The following is a 23,605-nucleotide window of genomic DNA, read 5'->3' on the forward strand; positions in this document are numbered from 1 at the left end:
TTTGTATTTTTAAGTTACCGCGCCTTTGCTAGTCAAAAAAATAGAGGGCGCGTGCCGCTTTCCCCCTAAATCCGCCCCTGCTCAACAACAACAGGTCGCATCAGCAGCCAATCAGAGACAAGATTGACTTTCATACTAGAGTAAGAAATAGTCACACATTAAATTTGTTCTCTCTACTGGTGTTCAGCTTGGACCATTTGGTGATTTGCCCCAGTGACCCAATGAGCCACAAAAATTCAAAATATTCTTCTATACTTTTTACCCAAATTTGTCTGGACCCACTAAATTTGCTGGGTCAAGTGAAGCATTAAGATGGCACCAGGTAACTCTTTAGGTTGAAACACAAAAGTAAAATTTTTAATTCTTCCATGGTCGGTGTAATGGCCGCCAATGATCAATGGGTCAACCATCTTGTTGTCATGACAGATGATCATCTAGTCAACCGGATTGTTTATCACTTTGGCGTTCACACTCATATACACTTGACGAATATATAATACACCCTGGAAGAATTAGACAATTTACTTTATATCAGTTTCTTGATTAATGGCCTCAGCTTGCTCACACATTCAACCATACCATCCATCCTACAGCTGGCCATACACACAAACTGATCACATACTCCCCAAGTGGAAAAAAAGTTTGTAAGGAAGAACAAAAAAAGCAGGGGAAAAGAGCAAAATATACTTGCATATTATTCTTACCCTGATTATTGTGTGCTTTGGTTAGCATAGTCTCTGTTATAGTTCTTACAAATTGCATGAGTGGCTGTAATGCCTCACTAGTCTTCCTTCTTGTTTGCTTAAAGAATGGATGCTGTAATAACTTATCTGCACTGGGTCTGAAAAGAAAAGCAGGTAAAATTGGTGGTTACAATTTATGATGTAAAATAATGGCTACAATGTGTATGCATTATACATGCACATTTTTTTTTTTTTTTTAAACGAAGGAAAAAGTATAAAAAATTGTGAAAAAAATTAAAATGTGTTGCTTTTAGGGCGCTAGCACCTATAATAATGGGGTCAACCTTTTCGGGCTGTTGAGGAAGGGGCAGCAAAATTTAATTTTCTTCAGCCCCCCGGGGTAGGAGTGGCCACGGTACGCCACTGTTACACCACATGCAGGAGAGGTAAAACCCATAGAAAGTTTAATATTGGGTTTTAACAAAAGTAAGGATAGTGTAGGGACTAGGGAATAATGTAAATTTGCCATTCATACATTTCGATACCAATATCCCTTGTACCGCTACCAGGTTTTACCGCCATACAGAATGGACTTCAAAATAAATTTCTTTACAAAAGACTAGAATTTGCACAAGAATGAAATTGAATTGGAAAGGTTTGTAGGAAAAACAGCAGGTGATTTTAAAGAAATCTTCAACAATTCCTGGATATTTCGATACCAATATCCCTTGTACGGCTACCCGATTTTGCCGCCATACAGAATGGACTTCCAAATAAATTTCTTTACAAAAGACTAGAATTTGCACAAGAATGAAATCAAATTGGAAAGGTTTGTAGGAAAAACAGCAGGTGATTTTAAAGAAATCTTCAACAATTTCTGGATATTTCGATACCAATATCCCTTGTACCGCTACCAGGTTTTGCCGCCATACAGAATGGACTTCCAAATAAATTTCTTTACAAAAGACTAGAATTTGCACAAGAATGAAACTGAATTGGCAAGGTTTGTAGGGAAAACAGCGGGTGATTTTAAAGAAATCTTCAACACTTTGTCAAAATATGGGATAAATAATTAAATGGGTATGGGATAATATTTGTGTCAGTATAATAGCTGTTGATGTCACAAATGAACATACCTATCAAATGGATCTCTCTTTAAACACACTTCAACAAAGTTATGGAATTCAGGCGAGAACACCCTGGTATATGGATTATGTTGATCTGAAGTCCCTGGTGAACCCGAATCCCCCATTCCACTGTCTACTGGTGAGCTAGATGTATCTGTCACCCCTTGCTCTTGTTGGATTTCTTCACCTAGGGTTGTCCGATCCAATAGTTTGGGTGTTGTACCGTTCAGTTTTTCTAGCAACATCTGCAAGCATGTCAAATTAATATATTTTGCAAAACAAGTCTCTCTAGGAATTTCAATTTATTGGAATATTGATATCTTTGCTGTTTCCATGTTTCCATGTATTTTCTTCAAAAAGGCAGTTCAAATCCTGTGCAGAGCACCATGGAGGAACCAGATTCGCACATTGCACCGGACATGCACCCCCATTATGTCTTTGAGTGTATACCAAATAGCTACATATTACCCTGATCCAAACAGATTAGACTTTGAGTCAGGCTTCAGAACAGCCATGTGTATATTGCTATGGTAAATCCACCATACTGTATTGTCACCATACTGAATTGTCACACATGGATACCAAAATAATGTACCTCCAGCTTTTATAGGCAAAACCTCAAGTCAAACAAAAATATGCGTCTTAAAGCTGGAGCATTGCAAAATAAGTACCAAGTCCCACTGAATGATGGGATCATCAGGATTTAGATTTCTTGCAGTGTGGTAAGGTACATAATTATTGTGTTACAACTTTCCCACTTTTTTGCCAGGCCAACAAAAATTGTCCTTTTAACGATTCATTGCTTTCAGCTATGTGTAATTGTAACATAGATCTAATCCTGACACATACCTTCATAGGAACCATATCAGAAAATGGAACACAACCATTGGCTAATTCACAAGCTGTTATACCAACACTATATACGTCAGATTTGGCATCGTAACCAAGTACATTCTACGCAAAAGAAAAGATAAAAACATACAGTTGTAGTTAATAATATCAAAGACAAGGCCCAACAATTTTTGGTGCAAAAATCCACTGAGCTGGAAATTTGTCCCACTTCACACACATTCTATTCATCCTTAACCAACATTTGTCATGCCATATTTGGTCAAAATATATGAGTTTCCTCCCTGTCTTTTATCCTTCTGGAAGTTCTGCTACCATTAACTCTCATGCAAGATATTCATGTGAAATGTTGAATTCTTCCACCAAATGATCTATTGTTTTGTCAACTCCTTCACTATTGCAAAATTGGCTGATTTCAGCAAAATTTCACACAATTGCCATTGTGTAGAATGACACAACATGTACAATCACACACAAGTACCAGTATATCACATCCATACATTTTTGAAGTGGTTTCTTTCAGTAGGAAAATCAGGGATAGTATAATGGGAAATTGAATGAAATCAGAGAATGTTTCATTTGTGACCCCTGTATAAACTATGGGGTAATTTTGGGATCAGCCTAGATCCATTGGGACAATATTTCTCACATATTCACAAGGGTAGATTGTTCTATCAACTATTCATGGGAACAAGAAAATTCCCTTACTATTATATACCTTGAGGATTTCAAAAAAGTAAGTTATAAACATACATCTAAGAGGTGCATGGGGACTGCCTCCCCTTCATGATTCATTGGACACAGGGGATGCAACAATCTACTATACCCTCATGAACATACGAGAAACATCACTCCATACGTAATGGGGGCTTAATATGTTTGCCTTCTTATTTATCTCTAAATATACAATTAAAAAGACTCATACATTACTGATCATCATACCTGCTCTAGTACTTCTGGTGCTAACCAAGGAAGCATTTTTACTGCCTGAGCTGGGAAGCTATGAACTGCCGGTAGTTTGCGGCCATCTTCTATCATGCTAACTGATGTCCGTAATCCACTAATGCACACTTGACCTGAACGTGATACTAAGATATGGGATGCATCTATGCTTCTGAAAAATAAAATCAAAGAAACCCACTGTTATAAGAGTGCAAGACAGTTGTATCAGCAATATTACTTTTTTAACTATGTCTCTTTGATATTGAATTGCATGTTTAGCCAACACAATTTGTCTATGACTGGGGCAGAAGTTGAATTATAATCTGATTTATTTTTCAAATATTGCTGTGCTCCCGAGAGCTGACTTGATTAGTTGGATGCAATCTGGCACGATTGGATGGCCTAAGTTGATACCTGAATACAGTGTGACTTGACTTGTACTTGGACAAAGAGACTTGTGACTCAACTTGTGCTGGGACCAAATGGCTTGTGACTTGACTTGTGACCAAATGTGACTTGACTTGACTTGTGACTGGACTATATGACTTGAGACTTGGACTTGGACCAAATGACTTGTGACTTGACTTGCACTTGCAAAAAATGAATTGTTACCATCTCTGGTATTTGCGAGGATTTTGAAAAATTGAAAGTTAAAAACAAATGACAGACCAACTTTTTCCCACTTGAGGGCAACACACCAATTTTTTTGGCTTAATGCCCAATAAAATATTGGGACTGATCATTATAAACACATTTAAATACTACTAGTAAATCAAACACTATATGTTATCCAAAGAACTGTCACAATTATTTACTATAATCCATACCTGTGTATGTATCCCATTTTATGTATATAATCTAGAGCTTGGAGAACATCTCTTAGAATATGAGATATGACAATTTCACTAAAACCATCAGGAAAACAGTAATCTAGCATATCTCTGGTTGATCCTGAAAAACAAACATATATAATCAAATGTCATCCATAGTCACTTGATGATACATGATAACAATATACCACAGAAATTTGCCTTATGGGCATATAATTTCGAAGAGAAAATCAGGGGGGGCGGCCAAGATTGACTGAATTTTGACGTCGTCATTGGTTTTACACGTAAACACAAAAATGTCTCAAATAATTCCAAAAGTGTATGCATGTTATCAAGCACTATTTTATCAGTCTAAATCTGTTGAGGTTCGACAATGAACCTCATTGTAAGTACTGTTTTTTTAATTTTTTGTATGAATAACGCACAATATGTTACGATATATACTGACAATTCCCCCTACGTATACCAATGCGACCTCGTGGTGTAATGGTTAAGAGTCTCGCCTCCCACGCAGAGGGTCCCGAGATTGATTCCCACCCCCGGCAATGGTTAAAAAATATTCTTCTTCTTTTTTCTTTGAATCTAAAATTATTTATTTTCATGTGAAAATGTATACATTGCACTGGGAAATATATTTTGTGCATTTTTTTTTCTGTAATGGGGCCAATAGAGCTAAAAACGCATCTTTGCTCGGGAAAAAATAATTGCGTTCAACGTGCAGGCAGTGTTGCTGTCATATTGTCTGTTTTGTTTACGCTTTTGGCTGTGGCCACATTGAATAATGTCGTCCACCGTCGTCTGGAGAAAATGTAAATTTCAGGAGCCCCCCCCCCTAACTCCAGCAGCCTCTAAGGATGCATGTGGTTGCATTACTCATCGATACTCGATAGAGCGCAAAATAAATAACTTAGACAATTTTCTTGATATCCTTTTTAAACATGTTTCCATAGTTAGCCATGGATCTATTCTGTAGAACTGACCGGTGACTAAGTCCGCTTTATTGGGTTATCTATCGAGTATCAACGAGTAATGGAAATATAAAGCTTTTATTTTTGTCCATTTGTCTCTTATTGTCATTTTCTTCATATTTTGTGATGACACTGGTTTTATGTCTGACCCGTTAGCTCAGTCGGCAGAGCGAGCGTGTGAATAATGAAGAGCACTGGTTTGAATCCTGATTATGTTGATCATGTTCTACTGTATATTATTCTAACTTTAAATCTGAATTGTTGTGGTGTTTTAAAGGTTTTTTTTATAGCTAAGCTCGACTACTACATGTAGCTTCCACACCTCATCCCTAGTAGCTTTTAATTGGTAACAGGATCTATTTTATAGATCAAATAACCACTCATCAAATGGAATGCAACCTTAATCTCGGATCTACACCCCCTGCATGAGAGATTAAAGTCATGTCTTCCATGGAGGGTATATGGATAGAATGGCCCAACAAAGCAACCACTTCCATCTTTAAGGGATCTGGAATGAGCGTTTTGAGCGTTTCGATAGTATTTTTTGTGGGACATGAGAGCACATCAGACATTGCATTTGGAATATGAAGAATGTCTTTCTGATATCAATAATTTTCATTTTTGAAATTCACGATATAATACAAATTTTATGACAAATTATTAAAATTTGATATTTTTCACATTTTTGATATATAACAGTCCTCGAAGCAAATTTTATAAATCTAATGATATATTCTGAAAGTGTATATAGCTGGGAGGAAAAGCCGACGATCAATTGAAAATTTTGACCTTTCATATTGAAGATATGGATTTTTTTCCCCAAAAGACCTAATTTTTTTTTGGTGTTTTGGGAAATAAAATCCATATCTTCAATAATGAAAGGTCAAAATTTTCAATTGATCGTCAGCGCTTTCATCCCACCTACATACACTTTAAGTATAAATCATCAGATTTATAAAGTTTACTTCAGTACTGTTAAATATCAAAAATATCAATTTTAATTATTTGCCATAAAATGTGTATTACATTGCGAATTTCAAAAAATCAAAATTATTTGATATCAGAAGGACATTCTTCGTATTCAGAATTCAATTCGATATGTCTGATGTGCTCTAATGTCCCACAATAAATACTGTCCAAACGCTCATACCACAGCCCTTAAGGTAATCCTGATAATTAATCATACTAAATGCAGAAATGCTAATACTTGGCGCTGTGAATGTAAGACACACACACACACACTTATCAGTATACCTACCTTGTTCCATTAAAGGCATAATGACCCATAATTCATTGTCAAAAGCGAATGCTACATGAAACGATAAGATGCACTCATGCTTGGCCAATTTATACAGGTAGTATTCATGCTGAAACAGAGAAAACACAAAGCATATATTATGGTGTGAACAGAAAAGTGTTTGAGACTTGGTGGAGCCATAGTGTATCATTTTCCAGAATCAGAATAAGAAAATGTATGCTACTGTAATACCATATGTCTGATGAAGTAGGTATGGGTGCCATGGTTATAGAAACCAGAGATCCAGGATTCTCTGTTTAGTTTTGCTGAGTAACCAAATAATACAAAATGTTGTTGCAAAGTGACATAGTGCATGCCCAAGAAAAGCACTGTAATTCCTGCAAATGGATTATAATCACACGGCCAGGATTTATCCATGCCGTGGATAAAAAGTGTGTAATCCTGGCAACTTCCTGTGCAAGATTGACAATTTTCCACCAGGCAATCGCGGTCACCTCGCAATTCCAGTGCAAAAGGCCCCAAGTCCGTCAAACGGAATCTAAGGCATACATCAACATCAGCAAACAATTTTATTCCTATCGCCACCAATAAAGACTGTTTTAAGTACAGTTTTATTCCCAGAACTTTGGTTGACTGGAACTCTTTACCCAGCAACTTAACTACAATCCCGGACAAGGAAAACTTCAAAGAGGCGGTGAAAGAATACTACAAATCAACAACAGCAAGAAAGTAACAAGTAAACCACATGCGCACAGCTCCTGTCCGGTTGACTCTTTTGAAATAAAAAGGGTGTTGGACAGTATCAACAAAGAGTCCTTTGGGGTACTAGATAGGTTTATGCTGGTTTCATTGTGTCATGTCACTGGCCGCTTTGCCTCAATGGTGATATTGTGTCACTGCCCAGTCGCACCTGAAACACTACTGGTTACCAAGATAAATCGATCACCCTGGTGGCAAATCACAAGGGAGCGGTGCCATTTCTGACGTACGGTATGGCACTGCATGCTATTTTAGCCAATGAGAACAGCTAAAGCGGCATCAATGGTTGCAGAGTCAAGCTGCTGCCGCTGAGAAACATACCGCTTGGTGACTGCCACTTGTAGTCTTGTATTTGACAATCATAAAGCATTTGCCACCAAGCGGCAAGACACTATGAAACCAGCCAATCAAGTAATTAACATGGCTCCCAGTCTCTTTGTTACAGTATCTCACACACTATTTATGGATGCTAAAAATAACTTCATTAGCTATCATTATACTCACCCGCAGTTCAGCAAAGCATCCTTTAACAGCTTCTAAGTTTGTCTTCCTCACTACTACAGTTGTACCAGAGGTTAGATGTCTTGCAGTGTACACAGTTGATGAACCATCATACCCTATACCTGATGATGGGATGCAAATAAACAAAAGTTATAAGCCAGAGATGTTTCATCTTGCTTCTGTCATTTTTAATTTGTACCCAAATTTGCTCCCCAACATGTAGTACATGGTGTTACGTAACCCAGTGCAAAATTTGCTACACTAGTGGAACCAATGCTTTTTAGCTTCTGAATACCCCTACGAACCAAACCTGAGTTGGTTCCATTTTTTTCGAATAATGCCAAGGCCATTTTGAAATTCAAAATGGCCACTATTTTTAGCCTTTTTTAAGCCGTATTTGTCCCAAAAGCGCACAAAGTCATATTTTTCTTAATGATTATTTATACTTTTGATTGTCAAAATCCACTAAGAACATGATTAGGATGATTTTCTAGAATCCAAGATGGCTGCCAAATCCAAAATGGCCGCCAATTTGTCTAAAATGGTCTGCCAGCTATAAGGACATTGCTTTCTTTCCTTTTTCCTGATTATTTTCGCTACTTATGTTTCTGAAAATCCACTGAGAACTAAAAACTTAATTTGGTCCATTTTCGCCAATCCAAGATGGCCTCTAAATCCAAAATGGCTGCCTTTTATTAAAATATGGCATACCGCTTTTGGCAATTACTATCAGCGAGAGTAAAATACATGTATCTGATTTCTGTCAGATATGGATATTAAAATGATTCTAAACATCTTAAAGTAGTGCAACAACATTGTTTAAGGAGAATATAGGTGCATTTCACCTTTCAAAATGGCCGCCAAAGTGTTTGAAATTGGCTATGATTAATTTTTCAGCATTTATGCAATGAAATGCAGAAAATCATGTTTTTAAAAGTTGAAATATATTGTAATTCAACTTTAGACATTTATGATAGTGTTGACCTTGAGGCATCTAAATGCCTAGTTGTCATCAATATTCATCATCTATGTTATCAGTATTTTCAAGTTCCTCAGTTTGGTACACAGAGCTGTATTGGTACACTCTTCATCTGCTCCACAAGCACATGCTTCTGTACAAGTCAGCTCAGATAGTGTCGTCTGCAGGAACATCTTCTGGAGCATTTGCTTATTCCACATCCGCACCTAACAAGCTCGACAACAGACTCGGGATACCGGGAGCTATTGCAATGTCTGACAGGATAGGTACTGGAATGTTATCTGCATCACTCGACCATCCTAGCTTGAATGGGTCTGGAATATTTGGATGTACCACAAGGTCTTGACTCCAAACATTCTGCATATGCGCCCGCAGAATATGTTGATGCCACGCACAGAAGTTGGAGGGATTTTATCAATCCCCCTGGTTGGCTCTTGAAGCATTTCCGTCTCAGTTTTTCAGCTGTGTTGGCCTGTAGGTCGTTTTTTGTGCCCATGAGCCTGCATAAAAACCTCTCACAGCCTGAAAGGCATTTCTGCATCACCAAGTTGACTCAGTGCTGTGAGTTCTTCAAGTGTTGCTTCAGTGAAGACCTTGAAAGCAGCCTTCTTGCCTATACCTCTGATATGTCCACATGTGTTGCATCCTGTTAAACATTAACAATGAAATCCCGGAAGCGCTGCTGCACTGAAAACAAAAACTCGTATTATGTAAGCTGAACTAAGCTTTTGTTTAGTAGGACCACTAGTTTCCCCTGGTAAACTAGTTTTTAATGTCGGACTAAACGTCCATCTAGTATGCTTGGCTAGTACAGCATGCAGTGAGGGAAATTGTTAGTACGGACATGCCGAACTATGCCAAATTATGGTACTTTACTAATAAGTGAAAATTAGTTGCACCGCAAAAAGTCGGTCCAACTAACTTTTCTGGCTTTACTTAATTGGTAGAACGAATCATGGTTGTGGACCATACCAAGGGTTGTACTAAAGTTGAAATTACCGCCCTTTTGATCACATGACATGACTCTTATGACAAATAAAGCTAGTAGTGCTAGTCTCTACTAACTTCATGGACCATGTGGACGACATTTCACACATGCAGCTGTAGACATAGCACATCTAGCGTCTTGAGATGGACATTTTAGCCCCGATTCTAGGGGGACTGCTCTATAATCCGACGCTTCTATAATCCGAAGGTTCTTTAGTCCGAAGGTTCGCTAGTCCTAACATGTGTTCATAGCATTCGTTAGTCCGAATTTTAAATGAGGTTCTTTAGTCCGAAAAAAAATTAAAAAGAGGTTCTTTATTCCGACGCTTCTTTATTTCAAGGTTCTATAGTCCGAATTTTAAAAAAGGTTCCCTAATCCGAATATTAAAAGAGGTCCTTTAATCCGAATTTAAAAAACGGTTCTCTAGTCCGAATATGAAAATAGGCTCTATAGTCCGAATTTTAAAAAGGGTTCTATAGTCCGAATATGGAAATAGGCTCTATAGTCCGAAAAAAAAAAAAGCTTCTATAGTCCGAAATTGCAAAACGGTTCTATAGTCCAAACGGATACCGTGTTCTTTAGTCCGAATTGGTAAACGGGTTCTATAGTCCGAATTTTATTTTCATCATTTGTTTCGTGTCAAATCATCAATTGTTTTAACAATTGATGATTTGACACTGAAATACATATCCGATGAAGTTCAACATAGTTGCTTTTTCTGGATATTTTCCGTAGCATACATTGACGTTTATCTTTATTCTGATGGTATTTTCATCATTTGTATCTGTTATTTATTCCGTTATAATATTATATACTAGTAAGAGACTCAACACTCTACGGTGTATTTGAGCTCTACTTTTAATAGCGCTATCCTGCGATGCATGTAACTGCTTCGGCTTTTGCCTAAAACAAATTAGTTTACAGAATAGTATGATTTTATCTTGCGATTTGAAGGGGGTGTAAAATATCCTGGCTGGCTTTTATCAGGGATGCGAACGGGTAACATGCATGCAATTGGCAGTGATGGCGGCTGGCCCTGGGATTGCTTGTCCCTTTTTTGTATTCGTTTTCATTCTGTCTTTCAATGTTTTTTTTTTTTTTACCTTTTTCCGAATCGTTCTTCTTTGTTCGTTGTTTAGTTTGTTCTTTAATTCATTTGTTCATTGTTTCATTCTTGATTTCGTTCGATATTTTTCATTCCCTTTCCCATTTTGTTTGTTTGTTCTGTATTCCAAATGTAGTATACGTAAAATTTGGACTATAGTACCTTTTTACCAATTCGGACTAAAGAACACGGTATCCGCTTCGACTATAGAACTGTTTTGCAATTTCGGACTATAGAACCCTTTTTTTAAATTCGGACTATAGATCTTATTTTCATATTCGGACTATAGAACCCTTTTTAAAATTCGGACTATAGAGCCTATTTTCATATTCGGACTAGAGAACCGCTTTTAAAATTGGATTAAAGAACCTCTTTTAATATTCGGATTAGGGAACCTTTTTAAAATTCGGACTATAGAACCTTCAAATAAAGAAGCGCCGGAATAAAGAACCTTCGTAATAAAGAACCGTCGGATTAAAGAACCTTCGGACTAAAGAACCGTCGGAATAAAGAACCTTCGGACTATAGAGCTTCCACCGATTCTAGCCCGTTAGAAATGGTCGAAGAAATGGAAAGGTATGTTTTATTGACATTTTTACCAAGCTTGTTTTTGAATAACTTACAAACCATTAGAATTTGAAATGAGATTGTAAATCGGAACACAAATGTCATGATCATGGACCGTGGGTTTGTGCATGCATGGTTGAGGCTGCCATGGCTGCCGAATTCGTGGGAACCTTCATTATGCCATGTGTAGTAGAAAACAGGGCTCGAAAAACGGGGCCAAATCTGTTTTTCAAATTCTAACCATGCTAAAACGGTTTGTAAGTTATTAAAAAATACAAGGTTGGGAAAAAGGTCAATAAACGTATTTTCCATATCTTCACCACTTCTACTGGGCTAGAATTGGCTAGTTCCACAGACTAGTTCAGTCAGCTGAACTAGTCGAACATTAGTACAGAATGCCCTATTAAAAAAAATAGTCGTATTTGACATCGCTTTTTGATAGTAGAGCCCATTAGTAGAACACCCCAATATATTAGTAGAGTCCCTAGTAAGCTCTAGTAGGTCTAGTTGAACTAATTTATTATATTAGTAGGTCAAGGTTGAACTAGTATTTTGATAGTTAAGTCCCTAGTGTATCCTGACCTACTAACATATAGTTTAGTCCAGTCCAGCCTTATTAGTTACAGGTTAGTCGTACTTGACATTGTTTTAACTAACTTTTCCTTAGTTAGTCACCCCAAGTTTCGTTTTCAGTGTGCTTTTGATGTCCCAAGACGGATATGTATTGGTTTCAGCAAGATTTTCCTTCTGTTGTCACCTCTTCCCATAAGTATGGTTGTCTGAAGACCAAGAACCGTGAGTCTTCGAAGAGCAAGGACCATAACATCTGTATCTTTGGTCATGATATGGACATTCTTTCCAGCTTCAGAGATCTCTGCTGCATGTAGCATGTTAGAGTGTCTGCTTCCTCTTGTGTACTAACACCTGTCGATGGCTGCAAAACTTTGTTTTCCAGGTAGATTGTGACGGAGTCCTTAGTTTTATTGTTATAGCCAAAAATAGCTTTGAGTCATGGATGGGGGTTGAGTCAGCAACAATGTAGGCTCTCGCTGATGATTGGACTCCTAACTTATGGCGCCTGATTATATCTTTGATTGAGTTTTCTTTCCATAATTATCAAATATGACACGGCAACCTTCATAGTCACTCTAACACGCCTGCATGTGAAAAGCAACATGAATGATGTTCCGCCATCGACAGGAATGTGTTGATACCACGCACCAGAAGTTGCAGGGATTTTATCAATCCCCCTGGTTGGCTCTTGAAGCGTTTCCATCTCAGTTTTTCAGCTGTGTTGGCCTGTAGGTCATTTTTTGTGCCCAGGAGTCTGCACAAAAGCCTCTCACAGCCTGAAACAACACTTTGAGAAGGCATTTCTGCATCACCAAGTTGACTCAGTGCTGTGAGTTCTTCATGTGTTGCTTCAATGAAGGCCTTGAAAGCAGTCTTCTTGCCTATACCTCTCATATGTCCACATGTGTCGCATCCTATTAAACAATGAAATCCCGGAAGCGCTGCTGCATTTGATGTCCCAAGACGGATATGTATTGGTTTCAGCAAGAGTTTCCTTCTGTTGTCACCTCTTCCCATAAGCATGGTTGTCTGAATGATGTTCGTCTGATTATATCTTTGATTGAGATTTCTCTTCCATAATTAGATTGTGACGGAGTCCTTAGTTTTATTGTTATAGCCAAAAATAGCTTTGAGTCATGGATGGGGGTTGTGTCAGCAACAATGTAGGCTCTCGCTGATGATTGGACTCCTAACTTCATGACGCCTGATTATATCTTTGATTGAGTTTTCTTCCATAATTATCAAATATGACACGGCAACCTTCATAGTCACTCTAACACGTCTGCATGTGAAAAGCAACACAAATTATGTTCAGCCATCGACAGGTGTTAGTACACAAGAGAAAGCAGACACTATAATCATGCTACATGCAGCTAGCAGAGATCTCTCAAGCTGGAACCCAAGATACAGATGTTATGGTGCTTGCTCTTCGAAGACTCACGGTTCTTGGTCTTCAGACAACCATGCTTATGGGAACAGGTGACAACAGAAGGAAGATCTTGCTGAAACCAATACATATCCGTCGTGGGACAGCGATGCAAGAGGCGACATATGTGGACATATCAGAGGTATATGCAAAAAGACTGCCTTCAAGGCCTTCACTGAAGCAACACCTGAAGAACTCACAGCACTGAGTCAACTTGGTGATGCAGAAATACCTTCTTAATGTGTTGTTTCAGGCTGTGAGAGGTTTTTGTGCAGGCAGGCTTCAAGAGCCAACCAGGGAGGATTGATAAAATTCCTTCAACTTTAAGTGCGTGGCATCAACACATTCTGCGGGCGCATATGCAAGCATATGTTTGGAGTCAAGACCTTGTGGTAAATCCAAATATTCCAGACCCGCTTCAAGCTAGGATGGTCGAGTGATGCAGATAACATTCCAGTACCTATCCTGTCAGACATTGCAATAGCTCCCGAGTCTGTTGTCGAGCTTGTTAGGTGCGGATGTGGAATAAGCAAATGCTCCAGAAGATGTTCCTGCAGATGACACAATCTGACTTGTACAGATGCATGTGATTGTAGAGCAGATGAAGAGTGTACCAATATGATAGGCCTACAGCTGTGCACCAAACTGAGGAACTTATGATGACAACTAGGCATTTACATGCCTCAAGGTGCAGCTCTATCATAAATGTTTGAAGTTGAATTACAATATAGAAACTTCATTGCATAAATGCTGAAAAATTAATCTTAGCCAATTTCAAGACACTTTGGCGGCCATTTTGAAAGGTTAAATGCACCTATATTCTCCTTAAAAAATGTTGTTGCACTACTTTAAGATGTTTCAATCATTTTCTTATCCATATCTAACAGAAATAAGATAGATGTATTTTACTCTCAATGATAGTAATTGTTCAAAGCGGTATGCCATATTACAATAAAAGGCGGCCATTTTGGATTTAGAGGCCATCTTGGATTGGAGAAAATGGACCAAATTAAGTTTTTAGTTCTCAGTGGATTCTCAGAAACATAAGCAGTGAAAATAATCAGGAAAAGGAAAGAAATCAATGTCCTTATAGCTGGCAGACCATTTTAGACAAATTACGGCCATTTTGGATTTGGCAGCCATCTTGGTTTGTAGAAATGATCCTAATTATGTTCTTAATGAATTTTGACGATCAAAAGTATAAATAATCATTAAGAAAAATATGACTTTGTGCGCGTTAGGGACAAATATAACTTTAAAAAGGCTAAATATAGTGGCCATTTTGAATTTCAAAATGGCCACCGAAGACACACTCGAAAAAAATGGAACCAACTCAGGTTTTGTTACCTAGGGTATAAGGAAGCAAAATAACCTTGGTTCCACTAGTGTAGCCAATTTTGCACTGACTTATGATAATTCTACGTATTACCATGTACTAATGACCAAACACATATCAACACTCTTTCTTGGTGATTTTACAGACATTTGACCTGCAACTACAGAAAAACTTTTTTTAAATACCATTCTTATCCCCTTTTAAGAACAGACCCGTGGCCAATAGTACTTACCTATTGGTGTAATGAGTTGATAACACTTAGGATCCAACTCATATACAATGTTGGTTGGCTTCATACTACTTGTACTGGCCATATCACTATGTATGTCTAACTTGACAGCTGTACTGCTAACCTGTATGTTAATACCACACATAATAGAAGAGATACACATATGTAACTTCATGTATGTAGTAGTGCCATCAAGATGTAGATTTAATTCAAATCCTGACATTGACATGATGTCAAGTGATCAATTTTTTTTCTGATCGCTGTTTACCCCAAGTATGGTTCTAATTTGAGAACAAAAAATAACAATTCAGCTACTGCATGTGGGCTAATTTATTGTAATAGTGCCAGGAAGGCCAGTACCTCCATTGTGTTCAACTGATGAATTCATCTTAGATGAAGCTGGGAATCAGTTGAGCCTCCAAGTTGAAACCAATCCGTACTTTTAAGTTGGTCAACATCTCTGCTATGCACATGCTCAATATCTTGTCTTGTTTTAGTCTAGTTTACTTGCCAAAACCACCCAATGTTTAGAGTTATAAACAGTACAATGTAAGTCCTCATGCACTACAACGTTAACACGGTACCTATGCATTGAACCATAGATGTCAAAGAACAGGGATAAAGACCTGGATTGCAATTCTATAGAATACTCATATCATGCTGATCACTCACACCTGTAAGATTAGTATCTTTAAAAAGAGTGGTATTGTATTCAATCTATGACTGCTAGTCTGCTACACATACACAGGTTATGAGTGCAACCTACTTGTAGTGTAGGGCGGTATATTCAAAAATTGTTTTAACCTATTGCTATGGTAGTTAATCCTGTTACATCATCACTTCTACACATAGGCGTGATCACGGGGGGATGGGGGGATTTATCCCCCCCAATATTTTGCCAGGGGGATGGTCCATACAATCATCCCCCCCCCCAATGTTGACGCCTGATAATGGGTTTCTAACCGAATTAACCTCATTTGTACATTTTAGCCCCAAAAGTGTAATTTTTCGCGCGCGTTGCGCGCATTTAATCTACTTTTACACCATATTTCATCAGTTTAGCTTCAAAATATCAAAAATTTTCGCGCGCATTTACATCATAAACTAATTCGGTCGCCAAAGGGTGCTGGATTGACTATACTTAAAGATTTTTTTCCAACTTCATCCCCCCCCCCAATGTCAAAAAGAAATCTACGCCACTGCTTCTACAGCGAATACAGGGGACAACATTGTTACAAGTCTCAAAGGAGACTTGATGTCACTAGGGCCAAACCGCTTTAATGGGTTGTATATGTTATTACCTGTGTCTGTGATGCTGAAGTTGTAGTTCCTTCAGACTTGCTTGTGGTTTCACTATTGCTTTCACATATCCCTACCCTTGCATTACTAATACAGACACAAGGCTGCTGAAAAGAAACCAATCAATATATTAATAACGAATAGCCCCCTTCTTCTTAGAGCTCATATTGAAATACCCTACCACGTTTTCACACAGAAAGAAGGCAGGATTCCAGTGTTCGAAATATGCCTCAAAAAGTTACAGGCCAGCCGGGCTTGATCTTAAAAAGTTACCGGCCAGCCGAGCCGGCAACTAGATGCCAGTCAGAAAAGTTGCCGGCCAGGCCAAAAAGTTACAGGTCAATGGGCGGCTGACTGGCCCTATTTCGAACACTGCAGGATTCCCCTCGCTAAGCGCGCGCCTCAGGAAAGCTCGGTCATAAAACGAATGGATTATATGCATCAGTGATACACCCTGCCCAGGATTTTAACAAAAGTAGGCTAGCACAGGAAAGCTGCAGGATGGCGCACACCTTCCTGTGCAAGGGAATTTCAATATGAGCCCTTACTATTTTTATGATTGCTATGGATGTAAGATAACTGTCAACTGTGTGGCTACAAACAAAAACAATGTTGGTATGACTACCCCTTACAACTCTACATTATACACCTGGGTGGAGTAGGACATGCACTATAGTGCCTTGCCCAAGGAAACTACATGTTGGGCCTGACGGGGGTCACATCCATAACCTTGTAATAGGGATGACCAATGAACCATCAACTTGATTAGAACACTCCCATAGACATGCAGGGAGCTCAACTGTGCACTACTTGCACAGACATTTCTAAATTGAGCTCATTCTTTTATTTTTCATAATTTTTTTGTAAAAATTGGAGCTGTTAATGCCAATTATGTTTTGTAACTATCCTGCAAGTTACAGCATCATAACTTATTTGGTTTTTCTGTGTGAGTCAAAATTGGTCCATCGCCACAGTGCGCTTAATTGCCAGTGGCCCAGTGCAGCACTGCTCAGAATGGCACAAAATATTCAGATGAATAAGATCAGGTGAACACCTTGACCTACTGAGCTGTAATTTGGCAGAGTTGTTGTTATTACCTCTATCATACCCTCTGTAAAAAGGAAAAAAAACGGACAAGTAGATCTCGAGTTAAAAATTAAATCACCAGCTTCCCTTTGGAAGTTCCAAACACCTTTCGAATCATGTTAAATAGACACCTTTCTGAACATAAATGTGAAGTTTCATGCTCATTTGTTGTATTATTCACCTGATCTCAACCCTAAACATTTTCTTATATTTATACCATCTGCACTGACTTGCTGCTATACACGCACAGGAGCTGTACTTTTAAAATACGCTACGCCTAATCAATAATGAGTCTTTCACTCCATTGTTAAAGTACTGTGCTCCCTGTAGCATATGGAGTGACCAGCCCCTGGAGTGTGATGGTTTTGTAGCACATGACAGTATTCATTCAAGCCTATCAAGGTCAGTTATTAGCCACTTGCTGAATGGCTGGGCATTATCAGCTATCAAAGAGATACCTTATGCTGCTGCCAATCACAATAGAGGTTAAACATTTTGTTAAAACCCCAGAAGTGATATCAGGACAAAGCTGTGCATGTTGGTACTTGATTGTTTGGATTCCTATGTTGAAAATCCCTTGTAGTACATTAGTATTTTTCTTATGTGTAGTGTTTATATTTGTGGTAAAAAAGTTCACCTGGACTTTTGATTTTGTGCCACTTTGGCCATTATGGATGATTTTTGGCAAATGTTTTCTAAAAGCATGATTTCAGTGCCTCGGTTTGAAGAAATACTTAATGCTATTGACTAGTAAAGTGCCATTTCATAAGAAACCCTTTGATACTTTCACAATATGCTTGTTTCATGTTTGCATATATATATTAAAATAAAGAAATATAAAAAGGTAAATATATGCTTATACCAATTTTGCTCACATTGCTATATTTAGACTTTGTCAATTTATTTCGTTCCAATGACCAGTCAGAATGGGAAACTTTGAAAATTCATAATTCGAAAAGTTTTTCACCGATTTTGACCATTTAACCACCAAAATACTTCTGTTGATGAGTTCTTTCCAGAAAACAATCTTTTGTAGCAAAAGGGGCAACATGAAATCATGATGGTCATCCCTACTTGTAATCATGAGTCGAACTGCCTAACCATTAGGCTACCAAGCCATTATGTGCCAACAAAAAGGGTACCGGTAGTCAAGCCTCGAAATAAGCAGGCACCCAGGAACCATTTACCCAATGGTCATAACATTTTGGCTCATGGTCCACACCAAAATCATGGGAACCAGGCTCTTAATTTTTTTAAAGAGCCTGGTAGTTAAATTAAGTTTTGTACTTAATATGTACAATTAAAATTTAAAGGACTCTTAGCTCTTAAAAAATGGCTCCTGGTTTACTCGATAATCACAGGACCAGGAACCGCTTTTTCCAAATGTGTGGCTCCTGGTTCAGATCTGCTTATTTCGAGGCCTGCCGGTAGTTTTTGTTTTGCAAATAACCCTACAAATCACACAAATCTGAAGAAAAAAAGAAACACCTTGTTTTCAATCCAAATTAATCCACGTCTAATACATGTACACCAATTTTTCTTAAAAATCCATAAAAAGTAATATCTGGGTAGGTCAGGCCCATAAAACAGGGCTTGATGCAATCTATACTTTTCCTCAATTATTGCATCATAATTTACTCCCACAACAAATGTACACTATTCTACTGAGCAATATACATGTACTTTGATTCACCTCAAGTTCGATTACTGACATATATCAGGAATTTTTTTCAATGGTCACAGTATTAAATAGCACACACATCACTACCAATCATGGACCTGATCACTACCAAACAGGAGATGAAACCAAGAATGGCGTTGAAATGTTGATACTTTATTTTCATGTTTTTGAGCAATATGTAATATTCATGTAGTTCCAAAAACTAAACTAAAAAAACACTGAATTTATACAAAACATACTGGTTTATTATGTACATGTACCCTGATAATTGTTTGAGATGTTTTAATGTATACTGAACACAAAAAGTATCCTTACACTTTTAAAAAACAAAAGCTAATTTTTTCTTTAGACACTAAAATAGAGTGATGGAGAATTTTGTTCTTTGCTCCGTTCTGGTACAATTACCGAATAGGGTGCAACTTGCTAGACTTGAGTCCAGTCCTCGTTTACGGAGTTTAGTGTTAGGGTTTAGGGTTGGGGTAGGGCAGTCTTGTAATAAGACTAGTAGAGTTGCACCCTATTCGGCAATCGCTCCTTTATTCTGCATACTTTTGATACCTCATTCAGCACCATGTGACTTTATTTCACTTTAAGCTTTAAGATGGTACTACACCCCTTGATAAATTTGTGACTATTTTTGCATTTTTCTCAAAAACTAATAAAACACTGGTAACAAAAGTTATGTATATTATAGGGGCAAGGAAACCAGTTACTTCACTGGAATTTCAGTGACTCAAGACAAGTAGTTATTGATTTATTGATCAAATATTGGGTTTCCCTAATTTTTGACTGTAACTCCACAACTGTTGTCTGTGCTGAAATAAAATTTTCAGGGCAGTAGTTGTACTAGTCCTTGCCCCAATAATATACATATCTTATTTGTCACTAATGTGCTATAATTTTTGAGAAAACTGCACAAATAGGCACACAATTGGCCAGGGGTGTAGTAGGCCTACCCCCTTAAGCTACTGTAACAATGTATAAGTATTTGAATGACAAAAGGCAGAATTTCAAAAGTGACAAATTTTGATATTTCCTCCTTCAAGGCGATTTCCGCTGCCTTTTGTTACTAGTTCATTACACCCTGACAGATGAATGCTTACTCCACTGTGTTCAATACCTGCATGCTTGCTTTGAGGAAAAGTCAATGTAAATTATTGTCACTTTTAAAAAGCTCTCTTTTTTGACTCAAATTGCTAAAGTTATATAGGAAATAAAGTTGTCTCGTGCCAAATCAGATCAAAATATGCAGAACAAATTCTCCATCTATCGACCACTTTATTCTGTAACTTTTATTCAAGTGTACAGACAATTTTTGTGCACAGTATATATGTACAACACTACACATTTGAACAAATTTTTAAAATACCATGACTTTTCCCACAACCAATATCATTACACAGCATTACATGTACAGTGAGAAGGGATATCATTTTGACCAAAGATTCATGTACATTGTAGAAAGGGGCTTTTTTTCATAATCAGTAGTGTTTAGGGTCCTTTGAGACAAATGCAGCATGACATATTAAAGGTTTAAGGTTCTGAATTTCTCTGTTTTCCCAGTTGTTAGGGTTAAGAAATTGATGATTTACATTGTGAGTGGAAAATTAATGATTTACATTGTACTTGATAAATCAGGGTACAAAAATTGCTGAATTGCACTTGTCATAACGGTTGTCATTCTTCTTTTGGGTGCATTTTCAGACCTCACAAATACTTAACCCTCTGAGCACTAACTGCTGATTTAACATTGCCTCCAATTGGTCAATTACATGATATCTTCACTTTAATCACCAATCAGAATGGAGCTTTGCAAATAATTCACCCCAATTTTTGTGTGTGGTGAAATTATTCTAACAATGTTGCTGATTGGGCCAATTGATAATGAAAACTTCCATTTTGACCAATCGGCAGGCAGTTCTCATGGGGTTAAGGGTGCGTTTTGAAACTTGGTCAAGCATGATACCCCTTGTCAATGACCACCCCAGGTAACACATCGAACAAGTACATACCAAACATGACATGGAGCATGTGATGCATGCACTATCCGTGCAACACAAAAACAATCAAAGTGATGAAGAAAGCTTGTGCAAGCATGTGTGTATGTGTGTACATATGCGCACACACCACTAGCTGCAGATGAGGCAGGCAGGCCAAGCAGGCAATTAGCCAAATGTGTACTGTGAGTGACACTGTGAGGCAAAGCAGACCAACCCAAGTAACCAGCTGTGTAAGAAAATATAATATAAAGCAGATGAAGCATTGAAATGTGAGAGTGACATAAAGCTAGCAAGTGAGCACAGAATGAGAACAAAATACAAATTGAACAATGAGAACCAGACCTTCATTTTTGAGGAGCTTGATTGCACCAGAGCTCCTACAGAGCTCCTTAACAACATTCCAGGAGTATGATTTACTGAGCTCCTCACTACTTGAATCCCTATGTTTTAATACAGATATTATAAGATTGAGCTCCTTGTTAAGCACCTTAGTAAACTCAGGAGAGTGATTAACAGAGCTCCTGAAATTGTCAAAATGAAGGCCTGAGAACATCAATTTACAGCAAAATAGGCCTTTTTAAAAAGGCACTTCGTGATCCACAGCCTCATTCCCCATAGACTATGCCATAGTCGAATTTTATTAAAAATATGTTATTATTAGTCATGATGATCCCATTTCGTTGAACTCAAAATTATACTGATGTTTATTAAAATTAAAGTATTCAATAGTAAAATGGTCATAAAGAGTTAAAAATATCAGACGATTAGTGACAATAAAAGTAATTGAATGCAACATTATCTTGCATAATTATAACGGCTCACTTTAATACTGAACAATTCTGATTTTGGAATCTACCAGTTTATTGATAGCGAACCCCGAAATTTCGACTATGAACTTCGAATTGTAAGCAGAACTTTACCCCTGGACTTTGCTCTCTAAAACACACTGTCAAGCATACTTGTTTATCAGTCCATTAACCACAAGTACGCGCCAGATGTTTGATGAGAGATTAACTTTCGCTTCAACACAAAAGCGCCCGCTAATACCACAGACAGTTGTTTACGGTGTAGTTAATGGTATTGGCGCGGGCCCAGACGATTTAAACCATAGCGAGGTATGGGCGACCAATCACAAGGCAGATCCATTTAAAGATGCATTACATCATCGCCAATTTTAGTTAGGCCAGAAATTGGCCTAACTCTCCATAGAGTCCCGTGTTAAAAATCTTAACCGCAAGGCAATGTCAGTAGTCCACTTGGGAAGCTAATAAACAGAGGGAGTAGGGTGACTCATCAGATGTGAAAATCTATCAATTGTGCACACATTAATTAAATCAGAGTTTTAAGCTTAAATACAATATCCAGAGTATGCACAATGGGCAAGTGGACTACGGGGTAGTCTACATTCCCCACTTTACTCAAAAAATGTTGAGATTTTTATACCACTGGAAACTTACATAATGATTATTTGCAAAATATTTCTTGAGATTAATTCATGACTTGCAAACGCAAAATCGGAATCAACTGAAATTTTGGGAATAAGCTTTTTTCATGGATATCTACTGAAAAATGTCATAAAAAAAGGATGCTAGGATCACGAAATAATCCTTTTACTGTACGTATCTAAATTGTTGAGTCTATCATCGAGAAACAAATTTATAACCGTGAAAATGACCTTCTAAAATGTAAATTGTAAATACTGTATGTACATGTACCGAGAATCAGGGCTTGAAATAAGCAGGAGCAAGGGGCAAATATACCCCTGCTAAAAGGCAAAATGCCCCTGGTTCTGAAACAGAACTGTGTGTATTTGTATAGACCAGGGGCAATATTTACACAAAAACACCCAAAATTGCTCCTGGATCTGAAATCCTTATTTCAACATGTTCAAGCCCTGCCGGGAATAGAGTGTATGCAATAAACCCAAGCGGAACAAGAGTTGCTAAGTAACCGCTACCCGAACCATAAACACATGCATGATCAGACAACAAGTGTTCAATTTCCCATAGCTTCCCACGCTGTACACATGTCAGTCGAATTTGGCGGTGTTGGTTTGTTTGTCCTCCAAGTTATAGCATTGTTCACTTTGTGTTGAACATTGTACGTGGGCCTCACTGTAATAACTCAAAGATAACTGTGATCATCATTTCAAGAGGTCACTCTCCCGATTAAAGCCATATTATAACATTTTCAAACAAAATAGATTAGCATTTCTTTGCCATAAAATGTTAGCTTTACTGTCAGATATATATCCCTTTTATTTTTGAGCCGAACAACTAGGCAAATAAAATAAAATCGGAGTTTAGGCCTACTACCAGCGTACATGTCGCCAATACGTACCACTCCTTCGGTCATGTTGTGGTACGACCCTTTGTTGTGTATATCACCGTCCCGCACGCCGTGACGTACTGTGTGTTAT

At 37.8% G+C, this 23,605-nt stretch overlaps 1 protein-coding gene across 8 annotated transcripts in view; it reads right to left on the minus strand.

The window, feature by feature from the left end:
• Nucleotides 1–23,605, minus strand: part of LOC140142051 (STE20-related kinase adapter protein alpha-like) — a 29,902-nt gene that overhangs the window by 2,103 nt on the left and 4,194 nt on the right. For 3 of the 8 annotated variants that reach the window (XM_072163978.1, XM_072163980.1, XM_072163979.1), the window contains exons 2-11: nucleotides 21,199–21,412; nucleotides 16,422–16,526; nucleotides 15,124–15,244; nucleotides 7,921–8,039; nucleotides 6,658–6,766; nucleotides 4,429–4,552; nucleotides 3,602–3,773; nucleotides 2,660–2,764; nucleotides 1,820–2,055; nucleotides 705–841 (exon numbers count right to left, since the gene is read on the minus strand). In XM_072163978.1, the coding sequence (XP_072020079.1) occupies nucleotides 705–841; nucleotides 1,820–2,055; nucleotides 2,660–2,764; nucleotides 3,602–3,773; nucleotides 4,429–4,552; nucleotides 6,658–6,766; nucleotides 7,921–8,039; nucleotides 15,124–15,244; nucleotides 16,422–16,526; nucleotides 21,199–21,210 (1,240 nt within the window). In that variant the 5' untranslated portion in view covers nucleotides 21,211–21,412. The remainder of the gene's footprint in view (nucleotides 1–704; nucleotides 842–1,819; nucleotides 2,056–2,659; nucleotides 2,765–3,601; nucleotides 3,774–4,428; nucleotides 4,553–6,657; nucleotides 6,767–7,920; nucleotides 8,040–15,123; nucleotides 15,245–16,421; nucleotides 16,527–21,198; nucleotides 21,413–23,605) is intronic. The other 5 variants (XM_072163982.1, XM_072163985.1, XM_072163983.1 and 2 more) reach the window with 4 other exon arrangements.

This window comes from Amphiura filiformis, chromosome 20 (genome assembly GCF_039555335.1).
Source record: "Amphiura filiformis chromosome 20, Afil_fr2py, whole genome shotgun sequence".
NCBI classification, from domain to species: Eukaryota; Metazoa; Echinodermata; class Ophiuroidea; order Amphilepidida; family Amphiuridae; genus Amphiura; species Amphiura filiformis.